The sequence below is a fragment of the Scyliorhinus torazame genome, chromosome 8, assembly GCF_047496885.1.
Source record: "Scyliorhinus torazame isolate Kashiwa2021f chromosome 8, sScyTor2.1, whole genome shotgun sequence".
NCBI classification, from domain to species: Eukaryota; Metazoa; Chordata; class Chondrichthyes; order Carcharhiniformes; family Scyliorhinidae; genus Scyliorhinus; species Scyliorhinus torazame.
Window position 1 is genome coordinate 66929915 of NC_092714.1, and position 20162 is coordinate 66950076.

Sequence of the window (20162 nt, forward strand, 5' to 3'; positions counted from 1 at the left end):
AGCCTCCACCACTGCTGCAGATGTTCCGAATGCACCTAGACATCGCGGTAGAGTTAGGAAAATTAAGAGGTTCTGAGAACACAATGGTAGCATGGGTGTTCACTCGCTGTATAGACTTTGCACACGTGTAAATATATTTTGCTTTTCTGTCTCAAGAGTCTCACTTTGCTCGCCATAAACTTGGGGGCCTCAGTTCCATAATGAGGGCCTTCAGGCATCCCAACAATCCTCAAATTGTGCCTCCTGGAGCGGTTCCAGTCCAGAGGTCCTCCAATTTCTCTCTCAACCTTTTCTGACTGCTCATCCCTATCTTCACCTCCAGCGAGGTCAGCCGATCCACATGTTCCACCACAGACTCCTCCACCTTCTGGATCACCAGGCCCCCGAGCCTCTTGCATCTGTTCCATTCGCTCAAGCAACACCTAAACGGCTCCACCACCTTGGTCAAATCCTCCACGGCCTCTTTCCTATGCTGCTTGAATTTGCCATTTAAAAAGTCCACCAGCTACTCTGTTGACCACTGGGCAGGCAGCGTGCCCCTTGCCCTCCGCCATCTTCATCTGTGCCGCACCACAAAAACGTTCCTGCTCCAGCTGCGCTCCCTTTCCTGTGGCACTTCTCGTCTGCTGATTCATATACCAACCTCACCAGAAGAGTATTACCTTCCCATGGCATTCATAAACCTTTTGCCCTCAAACACACCATTCGGGTGGGGAACCAACACAAAAATCTAAACGGTCTGCAATATTTATTTTTAATGGTAGCATTATGGCCCTGTTAAATTCCTTCACATTGAGAACTTCAGCAGCACTCACCTGAGGTTGCATCACAGGTCCCTCCACCCCACCACCCCTTCCCCCAACAACATTAGTTTGCTTCTAACACTCTTATTCCTTCTTTAGAAATGCAGAAACAAAATTCTTTACTGCCAGTAATTGGGACTAGAAGGGGGATGCTGAAATACCACATTGGACAAATGCTCAGCTCAATAGCAGCTGCTTAGAGTGCTCATACTGGCAACAAAAGGTATCCCTATAGCCTATGAATGAGCAAGTACTAGGCAAAAGATATACATAAATAAGAGGCAAAAACATTAAAAAAACAATGATAGCATTGAAGCTGAGAATAATGAAAATGAAAAAGAGAACACTATATAAAGAGATATGAAAAAGAGAACACTATATTAAGAGAACACTATATAAAAGTAAATGCCTTCTCCATTAGTCTGTAAACCAAGCTTCACAGAGGTTATTAATTTAAATTCAAAAAAGCCATATGAAGAGCTAAACGTAAAGTGTGTCATTCTAAATGGAATATTAAGTCAAAGAAATGGAAGGAGAATTATGTACAGAGCAAACATGCTCTCAAATGTCAATGGGAAACAATGTGCTTTTATTTTCATCCTTTTTTCTATTTGCATAATTGCAGCAATCCGGTGAATTAAAGAAACAGTTCTGTAAAAACAAAAAAAGTTTGAAGGTATGGTTTCAAGGTTCAAATTACATCAACATGATAAAGGAGTTATAAAGATGAAAATTTGCAGAACACAAGAAGTTAGAAAAATGGCTACGAGAATTCTGGTGACAAAAATTACACTGTGCCACATTTGTATTCTGTTCAAAAGACATATTATTTACCATCGTTGTCTTAGTACAAGTTACATAGCAGTGTTGTAAAACAGTTTTTGCATTAAATCCAAAATAAAGTGACAGCAGTGCCATCAAACACTTCTCAGTCAGGTATGGCAGAGGTTATCCAACATGAAGCTCTCCTTACATATCCTTGACAATGCATCTAAATCCCATGTGCCATCAGATAATTTCCAGGTATTTAATCAGAATACTTATTTTTTTCCTCTTAGTCAATCTGACACAATAAAAGCAATTTAATGTTTCAACTGCATGATTTAAGATTGTTGCTGCTAGCTGGCAAAGCAAGTACAGATTATAAAATGGATCCCCATGAGTATAAATTGATTTCCCATTATTTTCTGCAGAAGTCAGTCTGACCTTTCAAAATGCAATGCCAAATACATCTTAAGTTTCCATTCATGTCCATTAACAGAAAATGTACGTACAAATATATACACAGGTGTGCATAAGTAGAATTGTCTATGGGGGGGGGATATCTTTCTTTAGTAAGAACAAAGATCGAACTCTCACTTTGACCATAAAAATATGAAGCTATTCACAAAATATGAGATTAAGACCTTTTGTGTATGTGGTGAACAATGTACGTGTTGCAAGTAAATAGCTCTTGCATACAGCACTTAAATTTAATGTGCCAACCATATTGTTGGGCCTGAATAAACTCCTCCTCAAATTTGGGAAAGGTCCCAGCTAGACCAGCAAAAAAATGGTAAATATGTTACATTGCCAGGAACGTTATTTAGACTTTCAGAGCAACAGCACGTATGTGATTCTCCAAGTCATGGAAAAGGGGTAGATTGAGTATTTGACACAGCTAATGAAATTCTCCCACTGGGAATTGCTATAGAATGCTGAAAGATCATTGGGGTGATTCTCTGGTGTTGACATCGCCGCAGAATCCATGGATTATCACGACAGCAAAACTGGCGCCACACCTGGACCGATTCCGCTACTGTTAGGGGTCTACCACCAGCCCCACGTGGAACAGAATAGATTCTAATGAGAAACGGTGCCAGATTCGCCGGTTCCGCGATTGACACGCAGGAGGCTGACAAGCTGCAGCCGCATATACACACTACACACCCTACACACACCATACCGGCCAACAAATGGCAGCAAGGAGAGTTGCCCCATGATTCGTGGATGCAGAGCTGGAGACCCGCCTGGATGCGGTGGAGGAGGATGACCCAGTAACCCGGCCCAGGAAGGAGGGTGCCAGCCGCCGCCAATAGCCATGCCTGGGCGCAGGTGGCGGTCAGCGCCGTGGGCAATGTCGTGCGGTTCGGCCAACAATGCCAAGAAAAACTGCAGACCTTCTCAGATCAGCCAGGCTGAATAGGCAACATTGTGCCCCTGGCACAACCCGCATCCCACACACCTGTGACCCTACCCCCCACCCAGAGGGCGAAGGAACCCCACCCAGCACCACATGCTGGCACCCATACCAGCCGCCATGGCCAGGTTCCCTTGCCACTGAGACCACCATCTCCCACCCCCTGGGCTGCATGCGTCAGACTGCCGAGCACGGTCGTTTGCTGTTCCCCCACCCCCCCAAAAGAAGCCACGCACAACTGCCGGGAGCGGGAGAAGACAGGAGGGGCCCACTGGACCTGCGGCACCTCATTGAGCAGAGCAGAGGGCCCTGGACGTGGTCGGCGGCCTGGAGGAAAGGGAGGTCTCCAAGGAGGAGTTCGGCTGCGGGCGAGGAACTGAGACCGTGCTTAGTTGCGGTTCCCCGCGACGTGTGTGTCAACGCCCATCAGTGGCTTCTGGAACGGACAATGCCCTCAATCGTAGAGATGAATAAGGGGTTGTCGAGCATCCAGTACCTGCATGTGCAGTTGGAGGACAACTACCACGTGCAGCAGGAGGTGGTGCCAACAATGTGTGTCGCTCGGGCCAAAACAGCATGGGTGACATCCGCAGTGGAGGCCTTGGGGGCGAATGCTTTGGCTATGGATCAACATGTTCAAGGCCTGGGTCATTCTCTGCTGGCTCTGGCTGAAGCCCAGGGCAGGGTTGCCGCTTCACAGGCAACCATGTGCCAGAGCCACCTGGACATCGCAGCGGTGCTCCTGAGCGTGGCCCAGTCACAGCAAGCCATGGCTGGGAACATCGGCGGCATTGCCCAGACACTGGCCGACGTGGTGCAGACACATAGGGAGGTGATCCAATCCCAGAGGAATTATCAGTCACTGACTGATGTGACACAAACCCAGAAGGTGGTGACACAGTTAATGAGTGATGTGGCACAGTCTTAAATGGAGGTGGTCCACTCCCTGTGCTCCATGGCCGTAAGCATGTAGACCCTAGTCGAGACCCGAGCAGACCGCCAGGATTGTCAGTGCCAAGTGGCAGGGGAGCCTCAGGGGATAGCTCCGCTCGCATCCCATCCCATCTCATGGAGAAGCCCGGGGGACAACAGGCACCTCAAGGGAGGAGGTGGCGATGGGGCCTGTGCCGGTAACTCCCACAGGGGAGGTGCCGGAACACTTCACAGCTCATTGGACTTTTTCCCCTCCCCCTGTCCCTGCCCCATCTTGTGGACAGCATGCAGATAGGTGGGAATCACAGCAGACCGCCTCCACACCTACAGTACCGTCTGGGGATCCACCCAGCCATTGGGCCTGTTCGGCCAGAAAGGTAGACACCAGTTAAGTTGGCACAGGTGCAGGGCACAGTTAGTTTAATGATAGGGGCTAGGGCACAAAGCTGTAAACATTTGTTCACATTAAACACCAGTTACCACTGTTACAACCTATCTTGGTGTTCTGTCAGATGGGTGTGAGGGGTGGGCTGGCGGTGGCGGCGGGCGGGGGGGGGGGGGGGGGATGAGCGGACGTTGTGGGTGGCCCTGGCTCTCTTTCCCTCTCCTCCAAACACCTCCCCCCCCCGCCCGCTAATCTACCATCCCCACACTGATTCGATGGGACCGTGTGAGTTCTGCTCGCATGCAGGGATCACCCAGGTGGACGGTGGAAGGTGCCGAAGCATCGGTTGGTGAACCTGGAGGCAAGCAGAGCATACCATGTGGCCTCCTGCCTGAGCTCCATGTCCTGGCCAGCCTCCCCCTCCCCCACCACCTCCTCGTTGGACGAGGACTTGCGTTCCTCTCCCCTCCTCCAGCACATCATCCCTCTGCTGTGCAATGTTGTGGAGGACGCAGCATGCCGCCAAGATGCGGGAGACCCTTTCAGCGTCGTACTGGAGGGCCCCTTCAGGAGACCGAAGCACGGCTCGATCACGCTCCTGGTTGCTGTATGGGCGTCGTTGTAGCGCATCTCTACATCGGTTTGTGACCTCATAATCAATGTCATCAGGCACGACCGCAGATGCCAATCCGGGGGCGGAGGAGAGAATGAGCCTCAAACATGTCAGGAATTGACGCGTGTGCCAGGATGAAGGCGTCATGCACACTGCCTGTGTATCAGGCGCAGTGATGAATGATCCTCAGCTGATGGTCACATATCAGCTGCATGTTCATCAAGTGGTAACCCTTCCATAGAATCATAGAATTTACAGTGCAGAAACAGGCCATTTGGTCCATCGAGCCTGCACTGGCCTTGGAAAGAGCACCCTACTGAAGCCGACACCTCCACCATATCCCCGTAACCCCATCTAACTTTTTGGACGTGAAGGGCAATTTAGCATGGCCAATCCACCTAACCTGCACTTCTTTGGGCAGTGGGAGGAAACCGGAGCACACGGAGGAATCCCACGTAGATACAGGGAGAAGGTGTAAACTCCACACAGACAGTAACCCGAGGACGGAATTGAACCTGGGATCCCGGAGCTGTGAGGCAGCAGTGCTAACCACTGTGCCACCTTGCTTTTGGTTGGTTTAGAGCGGCCTGTCATCAGCAGGTGCTCGGAGGGGTACATGCATTCCCCCGATCACCCTTTGGTCCGGGGACATGCCATCGATGGCGGCGAACCTCGTCGCCCGGGCATCGTGGTAGGCTCAGTCCACATTGAAATGTACTGAGCCACCTGGGGATATAGGGCCTCCGTGACTCTGCACGGATGCACCTTTGCACCGAGCTCTGTGAGATCCCCGACAAGTCCCCACTCGGCACCTGGAAGGACCCTGTGGCGTCAAAGTTTAAGGCAATCATCACCTTCAAGGCCACCGGGAGCGGGTGCCCTACCCATACTCTCATGGTGCCAGGTGTGCCATCACCTGGCAGATATGTCACGCTGTCTCCCTGCTGAGCCGGAGTCTTTGTCGGAGTGCCCGGTCGGTCAGGACATTGAATCACAGGCACTGCCGGTACACACGAGACCTCATGCGTCGCCTCCTTGGCACCTCCTCCTCAGCCTGTTGGGCAGCCGGCTCTCCATCTGGGTGGCTGCCACTTGTCCCTCTGAGGCACGCTCTACTGCTGCATGCGCCGCTGCTGTAGCTTCCTCCTCCTTGAACAATGGCAGTTTGTACAGTTGCATTGCAACCCCCAGGGCTGCAGCGACGAGCAGGAAGGCCACCATTGCTCATTAAATTCAAATATCCACTGTCTGCAGGGGGTTAAATAATAATAATAATTGCTTATTGTCACAAGTAGGCTTCAATGAAGTTACTGTGAAAAGCCCCTAGTCGCCACATTTCGGCGCCTGTTCGGTGAGGCCGATACGGGATTTGAACACGCGCTGCTGACCTTGTTCTGCATTACAAGCCAGCTTTTTAACCCACTGTGCTCAACCAGCCCCTTAAAGGCCAACATGTTAGCATGGTGCGTACCCCCATGCCCAACCAGGTCCAATGGGCTACATGGTGGCCCCAGTGGTACCATTAGCTGGCAATGCTCTTGCCAGGAGTACGCTCCACGGCCCCCGCCCCACACCCTCATAGGGGCTACTGTGAACGTCACCCTAGGTGGGCTGCTGGCAGTTGGTGCCAGGGTGGGTGGGGTGGGAGGTAGTGCGGAGGGTGGGGCACCCATGGAGCCAGTGTCACTCTGCAGAACGAGGGGCCAAGACGGGTGGTCAGTGGGGTGGTCAGCACGATGGCTGCCTTGCAGTCTGGGACTGCACACAGGTCCAGCCTCATGGGGGGGGGGGGGGGTCAGCCCGGCCACTTGGGGTGTTCCACCCCCCCCCCCGCCCCCCACACCAACCCAGCCAGTCCGGCCAGTGTCCGGCCCGACAGCTCACTGTCGCTCCTCTCTCTCTTTCTCTCCATCTTCAGCTATGACTCCAGTTCAACGATTTTTAAAACCACATGAACGTGCCGTCGGGAACTCGGCCCATCAGAGGCGGAGAATCGTGGAGACTCCGGAGACTACCGGTCAGGCCCGTAATGATATGCAAATGTGTTTACTGTACATTGGTTCTAAAACTCACTGACGCCGCGTTCGAGGTGACGGAGTATTGAGATTTGGCGTCAAATCAACGCCCGCTGTGATTTTAGCATTGGAACCTATTCTTCGCCCAATCGAGTTTCCCGATTTTGGCATCAGCCAACGGAGAACCCCGCCCCATAGATCTGAAACATTAACTGTTTCACATCCATAGATGTTGCTAAACCTGCCGAGCATTTCCAAATTATGGCATAGAGTAGCTCGTGTTTTCTGTTTAACTTAACGATTCTGTTAGGTTTATAGTCAGACTGAAATCTTGATAATCAAAAAAGAAAAGTACAGCACAAGAGCAGGCCTTTCGGCCCTCTATGCAGATCATAATGCCCTAAACGGAAAATAACAATCTTCTGCCCTTACTCGGTCCGTATCCCTCTATTTCCTCCCTATTCATGTACCCATACACGTGCCTCTGTTGCTATACCTGCTTCCACCACATCCTCTGACAGCACATTCCAGGCACGCACCACAGTGCGTGAAAAACTTACACCACACATCTCCGTTAAACTTCCCCCCTCACACCGTGAACCTGTGTCCCCTTGTAATTGATACTTCCGCCCTTGGAAAAGGGCTCCGACTATCCACCCTATCGACGCATCTCATCAGGTCTTCCCTCAGCCTCCAGCAAAAACAATCCTAGTTTAGTAAATCTCTCCTCAGAGCCAACACCCTCGAGACTAGGCAACATCCCGGTGAACCTTTCTTTGCACTCTCTCCAAATCTTCCACGTCCGTCTGATAATGTGGTGACCAAAACTGCACGCAATACTCCAAATGCGGCCTAACCAAGGTTTCATATAGCTGCAACATGATTTCCCAACTTCTGTACTCAATGCCCCGGCTGATGAAAGCAAGTATGCCATATGCCTTCTCAACCACCTTGGCCAGCTGTGTTACCACTTTTAGGGAACTGTGGATTTTGGACCTGCACGTCCAGATCCCTCTGTATGTTAATGTTCCTGAGGGTTCAGCCATTTACAGTATAATTCCTACCTAGATTGATCCTCCAAAATGCATCACTGACATTTGTCCGGATTAAACTCCATCTGCCATTTCTGTACCCAAGTCCCTAATCTATCTATATCCTGATGTAAAATCTGATAATCTTCGGCACTATGAGCAACTCCGCCAATCTTTGTGTCATCTGCAAACTTACTAATCAGACCACCCATATTTTTCTCCAGATCATTTATATGTACTACAAAAAACAGAGGTCCCAGCACTGTTACCTGTGGAACACCACTAGCTAGATCTCCATTCTGAAATACACCGTTCCATCACTATTCTCTCTTCTTTAACCAAGCCAGTTCTGTATCCATCTAGCCAGCCCACCCCGAATCCCTTGTGAGTTTAGTTTTTGTACCAGTCTGCCATGTGGGATCTTGTCAAAAGCCTTACTAAAGTCCATATAAACTACATCCACAGCCCTTCCCTCATCAATTTTCTTTGTCACCTCTTCAAAAACTCAATCAATTTGGTGAGACATGACCTTTCCCATTCAAAACCATGCTGCCTGTCACTAACTAGTCTATTTTTCTCCAAATGTGCATATATCCTGTCCCTCAGTACCTTTTCCAAAAGCTTTTCCACCACTGATGTCAGGCTCACTGACCTATAATTTGCTGAATTATCCCTTCTTCATTTCTGAAACAAGGGGACAACATTGGTTATTCCCCAGTCCTCTGAAACCTTGACTGTGGTCAAAGAGGATGTGAAGTGAAGATATCGGTTAAGGCCCCAGCTATTTCGCCCCTTAACTCCCGCAGTAACCTGGGATAGATCCTATCCGGTCCCTGGGACTAGTCTACCTTAGTGCAATTTTTGGGTACTCAACACTTCCTCATTTGATATATTGGCGTTCAAGAGAGTTCACACATCTACCCCTGACCTCAATATCCGACATTTCCTTCTCCCTGGTGAATGACACAAAGTACGCATTAAGGATTTCACCCACTTCTTGTGGTTCCACGCATAACTTCTCTCCACCGTCCTAGAGTGGGCCTACTCGTTCTTAGGCTACCCTCTTGCTCCTAATATTCGCACAAGAAGCCTTGGGATTTCCCTTTACCATGTTTTCGAAAGACATTTCATGGTCCCTTTTGGCCCTCCTAATTCCACATTTAAGTTTCTTCCTACTTCACTGTACTCCTCAAGGGTTTAGTCAGTTTTTAGATGCCCTGGCCTATCGTATGATTCCTTTTTCCTTTTGACTAAGCTTACAATTTCCCTTGTCATTCATGGTTCCTGAATTCTGCCATTTCTATCCTTCATTTTTGCAGGGACATGCCTGTCCTGCCATTCAATCGACTGGCCTTCAAAAGCCTTCCATATGTCAGACGTGGATTTGCCCTCAAATAGCCGCTCCCAATCCACATTCCCCAGTTCCTGTCTATTTTGGCTGTAATTGGCCCTCGCCCAATTAAGCACCGTCACCTGCGGGCCACTCTTGTCCTTATCCATGACTACCCAAAATCTGAAGGAATTATGGACAGTAAGCCCAAAATGCTCCTTCACTGAAACATCAGTCACCTGGTTTGGCTCATTACCCAATACCAAGTCTGGTATGGCCCCCTCCCTGGTTGGATTGTATCAAAAAGCCCCCCTGGACACATCTAACAAATTCCTCTCCATCCGAGTCCCTGATTGTAAGGGATTCCCAGTCAATATGGGGGAAGTTAAAAGTCACCCATCACAACTATCCTGCTTTTTTCACATCTTTTCAGTATCTGACAACACAATTTCTCCTGTCGCCTGCAGGCTGTTGGGAGGTTTATAGTACACTCCCAACATGTGATTTCACCCTTCCTATTCCTGAGCTCCACCCAGAAATGCCTCACTACAAGATTCCTCCAATGTGCCCTCCATCAACACAGCTGTGATCTGCTTCCTAATCAGCAATGCAACTCCATCATCTCTTTTGTTTCCCCTTCTGTCCCATCTAAAGCAATGATATCCTTGAATATTAAGCTCCCAGTCCTGCCCCTCCTTTAACCATGACTCCGTAATTGCAATATCAGAGTGAGATTGTTAAATTTGCACGAGTTCTTATTGAGACTTAGTACGGCAATTAGGAGTAGTGCCATGTAATTAAATTATATAAATTCGTTCATCATTTTCATGGTAACAAGATTAAATTATTACAAAATCAAAATACTGCGGATGCTGGAAATCTGAAACAAAATTGAAAGTGCTGGAAATATTTAGCATGTCAAGTAGCAGCTGTGGAGGGAAAAGGAGATTTTAGGAAAGGACTGCAAGGATGGAGTCATGGATGGATTGTGTGAGCAGAACATCACACAAGTGGAAACTATTCACAATGTCAGCTAGCATAGGAGCTAGGAAAGTATGTGTGGCAGCCAAAGTGTTCACACAAATAGAATTTAGGTCATATACAAGACAGGAGCAAGATGAAATAAAAAACAAAGTTAAAGTCCGAGGTCCTGTGGTCAGATGAAGTCAACTTGGGCCAGCATGGAGTCGTCTTGGAGCACACATTCCATATATTTTCTAATTTGGATTAAGGTTTCATTCACCCTTCCAAAAGACTTTACTAATGCATCAAAGAGTGGATTTAATGATGAGGTTATGCTATTTGGACAGGTCAGAATTGATGGACCAACTGGTCATTTCTGTTCTTATTCGTACTTTCTAGATGGTAAAGAGGGGTCTTACAACCAAAATGTCAGTGTCTTTTTTCTTAACAGATTCTTACTGACCTTGTGTTTTTGCAAAACTTTTTTCTCAAATTTCTAATATCTGCAGCTTTCTCCTTTTTATTTCCATTTTTATTACTTAGCATTCTGGGAGCTACTTTAGGCTTCAAATTATAAAATTATGCTCATATTTCTGCAGAAAATGTTAAATCAGTGGTCTTGATTATTGTTAGATGTTTGCTTAGCTTTGGATTGAATCTTATCCATTAACATTTTTGAAATGTCAGAGAATCATAGAATCTCTACAATGCAGGAGGAGGCCATTTGGCCCATCGAATGCACCGATCTTTCAAAAGAGCACTCTAGCCATGTCCACTCTCCCATCCATCCTGCCCTCTCCCCATAACCTAATCTGCACATCACTGGACACTAAGGGGCAATTTATCACGGCCATTCTGCCTAACTCACACATCTTTGGACTAAAGCCAGAATATACCTGAAGGCAGTAAAGAAAATATTCAGATGGCAAGTTAATAGAAGTGAAAAAAGACCATGTAGTTTTGTAGCTTCAGGATGGTAAGTTTGGGTATGGAAGTATCAAAAAGGGGGTGGCAAGATAAGGGGGGTAGAGAGAAGTGTTGGAGTTTGGGAGGCAATACCTGGGATGTGCAAACAGTAGGAGACGTCACTGAGATTTGAAAGCATTGGAATAGGCATCATGGTGTTGGAATAATGGGAGTAATGTTAGGAATTTGGAGGTGGTAGCAGCAAGGCTCTGGGATATAACAATGTAGTATTGGGATATGAAACAGGGATGTTGGAGAGAGAGCGTTTTGGGGCAAGAAACCAAAATCAATAGGGGGGGGTGGTCCTCGGATGTAGCACCAACCACCATGAGTGGTTAAGAATATGGTAATTGGGTGGGGGGGGTTCACAGGTTGTGGACAATGCTGACTATGCCAACATTTACTGCCCTTCCCTAATTACTTAGAAATGGTGGTTGATTGATTGATTGATATTTATTGTCACATGTACCGAAGTACAGTGAAAAGTATTTTTCTGCGGCTAAGGGAACATACACAGTTAGTACTTAGTAGACAAAAGAATAATCGACAGAGTACATTGACGGTGGTGCATCAACAAATAGCGATTGATTATAGTGTGGAACAAGGCCAAACAAGAGCAGCATAGGGCATCATGAATAGTGTTCTTCCAGGGAACAGATCAGTCCAAGGGAGAGTCGTTGAGGAGTCTAGTAACTGTGGGGAAGAAGCTGATCCTATGTCTGGATGTGCTGGTCTTCAGACTTTTATCTTCTGCCTGATGGAAGGGTCTGGAAGAGGGCAAAGCCTGGGTGAGAGGGGTCTCTGACAATGCTGCCTGCCTTTCTGAGGCAGCGGGAGGTGGACACAGAATCAATGGGAGAATGGCAAACTTGTGTGATACGTTGGGCATCATGATGTGGTGGTGAGTTGCCTTAATCAACTGTTGCAGTCTACCCACAGTGCTGGTAAGAGGAGGGAGCGTCAGGATGTTGACCCAGCAACAGTGAAGGAGCAGTAATATGTTTCAGGATGATGTGTGGGGTTTGGAGGGGAACTCACAAGTGGTGCTGTTCCCATGCTTCTGCTGCCTTTGCCTTTCTGGGTGGTAAATGTCATGGGGAGATGGTTAGATTTTCTCTTGTTGAACATGGCCATTGCTTGACACTTGTATGGTACAAATGCAACTTGCCATTTAGCAGCCCAAGCCTGAATGTCATCCAGGTCTTGTTGCATGTGCACATGGGTTGTTTTAGTATCTGAGAAGCCGCAAATGATTCGGTACATTGTCTATCAGCAAACATCTCCACTTTTGATGTTAAGATAGCGGGAAGGACACTAATGAAGTAGTTGAAGATGGTTGGGTGTAGCAAACTACTGAGGAAATGCTGCACTGATGTCTTGCAACAACTGCCACCATCCTCCTTTGTGCTAGGTATAACCCCAACCAGTGGAAAGTTCATCTTCTGTATCAACTCTGCTTCTCCCAACCTGCACTCTCCCTCTCTCGCAGATTACAGAAAATCGTCCCGGAGTGATAGGCAACTGTGCTGAGATGCTGGGCGACAGCATTGGTGTGAATCTTGAGGAGTCAAAGAGGATTGAGAATAGAACACAGGTGAGAGAGAACTCAAATCTGGCAGATGCTATGGCAATGGCTGGATGGGCGAGAGTAGCACCAAGCAAAGACAGTTACGCTGAGCTGGAACAATGTGCAGCATTTTGGAGATTAAAACCTTAAAATGTTAAAGTTAAAAACAGAAAATGTTGGAAATACACAAGTCTACCAATATCTGAAGAGAAAATGCTAATGTTTCAGTCTGAAATGGAGTCTCTACCTGGAACATTAATCAATATTTTCAGATTTATTTTCCATCATTTTGTTTTCATGTTTATTTTGATGGAACCATGCCAAGACAGTGTAATCTGTGAAAAATCCAAAATTACAAGAGGGTGAAGGCAATTTACTAACTTGAGGGGAAAAAAATGAACAGCATCACTGTACCTCCTCTCCTGAAAGGTAGTAGGCAGCCAGCAGGCCTCCGATAAACCGGATATTCACTTCAAAGACTGAGACTTCTGCATTCTACAGAGCACGAGAGGAGTAAACAAAGTCAATTGTGATATATTCATGCTTCAGAATTATAACAGGTCCGTCTACGTCTTGTGTGCAAAATCATGAACATATAGGTCCAATTTTGTTGATTGTCTTTCGTTCCCCAAGAGTGCCTGAAATAGACTGGCCACCATATTGGCACAGATTATTTTAGGGCATCCCTGGCATGTCTTAAACATGCACTCAACCTTTTGCATATGTCGCAAGTTGCTGAAAGTTAGTATATGGGCTCCCTGGTCAAAGCCTGAGCAAAGCATCCTTCAATTGTCTTTTTCCAGATTTTTTTGAGGCTTAGTCTTTAAAGAGACTGTTGGAAACTCCATAAAACATTAATTTTTTTCTGTTCAATTGAGGAACAATAATATTCCATCTGTCTAGCATGACTGTGGGCTTCAGCCAACCCACTAGCAGAACCTGCATTACCCTGCCCGAACCAATCCCATTTACATTTCCTGCATCCCAGAAAGCCTCTACTCACTTCGTAAGCATTAAAATTGGTCGAGGGAAAATCAGCAAATTATCTCAGAATACAATTTGAGTGCACACAACTCACTGGCATTATTTATATGAAGTCCGAAGCTCAATTTCAAATGAGTTTCAGGGTGCCAGCTTCAGGGATTGCTGCAAGCATGCTGGCCTTCTCAGGCCTGAAAGCAACTCAACAATTGTGTTCCCACTCTCGCTTTTATTCATGACATGTACAAGCACTTCAGTTCCCTTCACCATGGACAGAACATATGGCAAACCAAACACACAATGACAAGTCAATGGTTTGATGGGTTTAATTAAGGATAAAAAATATCAAGAAAGAGTTGAGATTCAGTTTTACTTTAACCAGTCATTTGAAATTATGAACTCAAAAATATCCTTTTGAATTACTATTTTTCAGTCTAAAGGCTGTGGCAAGAAAACCGGCAAAATCAGAAAATTTGTCATAATCACTGACTTAACTGGGGTCAGAGCTATGGCAATCAATTGGTATTGACGAGGATATGGTAAAGTCCGACAAAGGTCCCCGAAAATTTTAGTGTAGAGTGAAAAATAGTGAAACCACTTAGACGACTACTAATGAACCCAACATTGTACAGTCCAAAGATGTGCCAGTTAGGTGGATTGAGGCGGCACGGTGGTGCAGTGGTTAGCACTGCTGCCTCACGGCGCCAAGGACCCTGCTTCGATCCTTGCCCCGGGTCACTGTCCGTGTGGAGTTTGCACATTCTCCCAGTGTCTGCTTGGTCTCACCCCCACAACCCAAAGATGTGCAGGATAGGTGGATTGGCCATGCTAAATTGCCCCTTAGTGTTTGAAAAGGTCAGGTGGAGTTACTGGGTACTGGCATGGGGTGGGGGCATAAGCCTAGGTAGGGTGGTCTTTAAGAGAGTTGGTGCAGACCTGATGGGCTGAATAACCTCCTTATGTACTGTAGGTATCTATGATTCTTAGACTTTCTGTGGTAGTTAATTCCACAGATTCACCACGGTGCTATTCAGAAAGATGGCGCTGCTTAAACCATCACAGCTGTGTTTTAGGCGGCATTGTTAAATTCCCAATTGAAGCAGATTGGCCAGATCGCCTGTCACTAATTGGAGAGGGAGTCAGTTTTCCAGGTCGGAGCCACAGTCAGACTCGGGCCTCGGGCATTTATCAGAGATGGGATTTATCAGAGATGGGATTTATCAGAGATGGGATTTATCAGAGATGGGATTTTGTGGATGTGAGCGAGATAGATTGTTCAGCACAAGAGATTTATATTGATTCAAGGGAACACAGTGGCACAGTGGTTAGCACTGCTGCCTCAACAGCCAGGGACCCAGGTTCGATGCTGACCTTGGGTGACTGTGTGGCGTTTACATGTTCTTCCTGTGTCTGCATGGGTTTCCTCCCACAGTCCAAAGATGTGCAGGTTAGGTAGATTGGCCATGCTAAATTGCTCCTTAGAAAGGTTAAATGGGGTTACGGGGATAAGGTGGGGGATTAGGCCTAGATAGGGTACTCTTTCAGAGAGTCGGTGCAGACTCGATGGGCCATTCTGTACTGTAGTGATTCGAAGTTCATTTAAATGGTGCAAGTCTCCAGGGAATTCAGGGCCTTATTTTTGGGTGGTGCTCATCATCCAGCCATATTTGTTTTCTCTCTACATGAGCTTATATGCAGTTAAGTACTTGTTAATAATTAAAACCTTTTAAAATTGTATAACCCCTTTTCCTTGGGTGGTAAATGAACTATTTCCAAACCAAGCTTCCCAAACCTTGCCTCCATTTAGCTCGTTTCAGTAAGCCATTCAGACCTCACTTTTTCTGCCCGTTTGTGTCTGCACAGCCACCATTTTTGATCATCTTCCCTTCCTCCTCCTTGTCCTTTTAGTTGGGTCTCTGATATCTTGGGCACACATCTAAAGAGGAAACTCTGTTGGTGGCAGACAGGACAGCAAGAAACTGAGCCATTAGGAGGGAGCACAATAGAAGGATGGAGGCAGCCTTAGGGCAGAATGCAGGGTGCAAATGAGCCATGAGCAAAGCTATGGGAGATCAATTGCTAATTGTCAACTGACAGGCCCTATCCTTGGCAGTTCAAATTCTTACCATTAACAATTTTCCCTACCACTGAAAAAGGCACACTCCATATTATGTTGGAAACAGAGCCATTAAGCAGTAGAAGTGGACCGATCAAGCATATTGCTACTTACCACGCTGAAATCCAAATTTTTCTCAATCCATTCTTTCCCATCTCGAAATTCATCAAAAAGACCCATGATGTAGAGTGTATCTAATGCATCCACTATGGTTGCACCCAATTGAGAATTTCCTAAACAAATGAAATAAAAATATTAACTATTTTACATGGTATCTGGCTAAATGCATCTAAAGTTGGCTAATCCAGTTGAAAATATCATAGCATTGTATTTACTTTACAGCATATTTACAGCCTTCAACCTATTGTTTATCTGGGAATGCATTTGTGAAATAATGTAACAGTGATTGGCGAAATATTAACACTCAACTCACTGAATTACAATTGCTGTTTTCTTCTAGAAGTCAACTCCCTCCCTCCAATATCTTCCCCCTTCTTACCAAACTTCTAGAAATGGTTCCCTCCCTGTTGCCTCTCCTTTCACTCACATGGCAAACTAATGGCCTAATTTCAACAGCAGACCATACAGGTGGGTATGAATTTGTGATCTGTCAAAAACGATCACCAGATCAGGAATTCCTGACAGTAACATAGCAAAGAGCAAAACAATATCATCATGAGTTTGGAGCAGAACTGGAAACAATGACTTATTATGGAACTGGGATTAGGGTTAGTAACCACCCAGCAAATGCTTTTTGGCATCTAGGAAGTCATAAGTTTGGATTGAGAACATATGCCAGATATCTTGATTTTTTAAATTCATTTACAGGATGTGGTGACTAAACCATCACTTATTCCCATCCCTAATTTCCCTTGAGAAGGTGGTGGTGAGCTGTCTTCTTGAACCGCTGCAGTCCCTATGGTATGGGTACACCCAGAGTGCGGTTAGGGAGTGGGTTTCAGGATTTTGGCCCAGCGACAGTGAAGGAATGCCGATACATGATGAGTGACTTGAAGGGGAAATTCCAGACGGTGGTGTTCCGATGAATCTGCTGTCCTTGTCCTTTTAGATGGTAGCAGTCGCGGATTTGGAAGATGTTGCTTAAGGAGCTTTGGTGAGTTTCTACAATGCATACTGTAGATGGCACACTCTGCTGCCACTCTTGACTGGTGGTGGACGGAATGAATAATTGTGGCAGGTGTACCAATCAAGCAGGCTGCTTCGTCCTGGATGGTATCGAGCTTCTTCAGTGTTGTTGGAGCAGTATCAATGTTCAACATCATATAAAATCAGTATTTGATGAGGAAGCATTGTGTGTACACCTACAACACAGGGGCTGCAGCGGCTCCTCAATTTTTGTGACATATGTGAGTAATATCTTGCAACTTGATGTCACATTAGAAAGCTCAACTCAAAATGTTTGATTAATATGCTCACTTAAACAACAGTTTACAAAAATAGCCACATACCCTCGCATTCCCTTAATTGAAAATATTTTAAGAAGTAATCACCTTCCATTCATCATCTGTCCTGGGACATTCATTACAGTGAATTCCTGCCTGCATACTCTAATCTTTGCAAAAGTACAACTTGCTGTCCAAAGTTTTTAACAGTGCATATTAATTTAAAATATCAGACAGTCAGAAGCCCCATCACCTCAAGCAAGCCAGTTTAATGACAAGTGAAGCCATATAACTGGAATTAAAGAAAGCAATTCATTAACTTTGATCAATAAAATTTTTACTTATGAATAATTACATACAGAATATAATATTCTATTATACCATTTAGAAATGGTAAGCTTTCAGTTAATGACATGTTCCAGTATATTATGAACTTTCACACAATACTTTAACATTTGGAACAGAAACAGTTAAAAATGGCCACTGCCAACCATGTGACCTTTGGCAGTATCAACTCCAGACAGTCCTGAAATTCAGCAGATAACGACCAAAAATGGACATCCTCAATCATTTGGGAAATTCACACATCACTTTCTTGAAGGATGGAATGTCAATAAACGTTCTATAGCACTCCATCTAATTCATCTTTCAGGTTCATCATGGACAAAACTTAGGCGAAAATGAATGGGTCACCATCGGCCTCCCATTGTATTGCGATGGTCTCTCATCTGAATCCAGATTCCAAAATATCAAGGACGACACATGATGTTTATTGCCCTGACTAGCCACCTTATTTGGAAAAGAACTTTGAACCTGTGACAGGTCACATGGGCAAGACAGATATATTTGTTAGCCGCTTTTAACAACAGCAAGGATTAGTTCTGCAGAGAGGCACCATCAGGAAAGAATTGACCTAGCTGCCATCAACTAAGCAGCCAAGGTTAGCAATACCTGATTGATGAATGAATTAAATGGTGTATTAGAAAATAAATATGAGAACACAGAGTGATCACAGAACTGAGTGCTTTGTAAACAGAGTGCGAAGGTCAGGTATTTGGTGCAGACTGGGGGGGAAAATGAGCTGCTGCTTTTTATTCTTTTTGCTTTACCTCCTGTAGCTGATGACTTTTTCTTTTGTGGATAAGCTAGGAAACTGTAACTTGCTGTTATCTAATTTTGCTAACGTAGTAACTAATGAATTAATCCAATAAACAAAATTGGTTGAGACATGGCAGGACAGGTAGTCTGCAGCGTATGCAAGTTTGTGGAAAGCATTGCGATCCCAAACAGCCATATCTGCGACTCAAGGAACTTCAATGCAGAGTCACAGAGGTAGAGTCTGAGCTGCAGAAATTGCAGGACATTAGTGTGAGGAGAGTTACCTCGACATTGCCCACTCACACCCGAGGTTAAGTAGAACTTTTTAGAGGGTGTGAATACAAGTCAGGCAAGACCGAGAATGTAGTAATGGAGACCCCTGACGTTGATCAAAATTTATGTGTATTTGTCACCTGTGTGTGTAAGAACACGGACTTCAGGGTAGATGATAAAACTGACCACAGTACCCGGGTACAGAAAGCCATTCAAATAGGGAGAACTGAAAATAAATGTGGGAGAAGTAGAAGACAGTGTAGTAGCATGGTAGCACAGTGGTTAGCACAGTTGCTTCAGAGCTCCAGGGTCCCAGGTTCAATTCCCGGCTTGGGTCATTGTCAGTGTGGAGTCTGCACATTCTCCCAGTGTCTGCGTGCTCCGGTTTCCTGTGTAGCCATCTGGGATGGCCACTTCCCGATTACAAAATGGACACTTTGCAAAGATTGCAGGGAAAATGGACAATACTGAGAAAACAAGCAGGTTCAGGGTTTGTCTGTTTGTTGGAGCCGCAGCTCCCAGACAAGACCAAAACTGTAGGCCCATTAGCATACTAATGGCCCATCTCCGGGAACAAAAGAGTAACATTTGAATAACCGATACTAAGGCAGACACCCCGGCGCCAGAGGAGACCGGAACAAAGCAGGCCAACGGCCACCTAGGACACGCCCAGCCATCAGGGCACCCACCCCTTTATTGGATGAGATCAATATGAATGATCAAGAAACGGCCCAATTGATTGGGGCCAAGTTCAAGGCCCACCCAAAAGAGCGCGAAGCCCCTTTGTGTATAAGAAGGAGCCCCCAAGAGAGAATCGTTCTCTTGGACCCGGCTCTCACCAAGGAGAGACCTGTCCACCAGCTGCACCAGAAGCAAGTAAGTCCAAGGTCAACGCTCGCTACCAGACAGACGACCTTAGCTGTTCCCCTTCACCACTTAGACTCCAGCAGCCTCAGATCCGAACAACGGCCATTGTTCCTCTGACTGAGTGGGCGCCCGAAGCTAAGTATATGCTTTAGCAGTAGTGATAGTTTAGTCTAGTAGTATTTGTGCATGAGTATATTTAACTGTGTGTGTAAATAAATAAGCATTTGACTTTGAACTAACTAACTGGTGTACCGAGTCTTTGATCAGTATTCGGTTTGAACCTTGTGGCGGTATCGAAAGATACCTGGCGACTCTAGAGCAAACGTAATTAGAATTAAGGAAGGCGACCATATTGACCGCCATATTACATACAGTCCAAAGATGTGCAGGTTAGGTGGATTGACCGTGACAAATTGCCTTTAGTATCCAAAAAGGTTATGTGGGGTTACTGGGATGGGGTGGAGGTGTGGGATGTTCTTTCCATGGGCCAGTGCAGACTCGATGGGCCAATTGACCTCCTTCTGCACTGTAAATTCAATGATTCTATGATGCTAGTCAGGTAATTAATAGTATTCTCTGCAGCTGTAACTGGAAATTCAGAAGGTTGAGTAGCTTGCCTGGTACCAGGATCAAAGATAA

The 20162-nt window shown here is 46.1% G+C and overlaps 1 protein-coding gene across 1 annotated transcript in view; it reads right to left on the bottom strand.

Moving 5' to 3' along the window:
• Positions 1–20162, bottom strand: part of man1a2 (mannosidase, alpha, class 1A, member 2) — a 180856-nt gene that overhangs the window by 81226 nt on the left and 79468 nt on the right. The window contains 2 exon segments of the mRNA XM_072513775.1: positions 13200–13280; positions 15997–16115. Of these exon segments, the coding sequence (XP_072369876.1) occupies positions 13200–13280; positions 15997–16115 (200 nt within the window).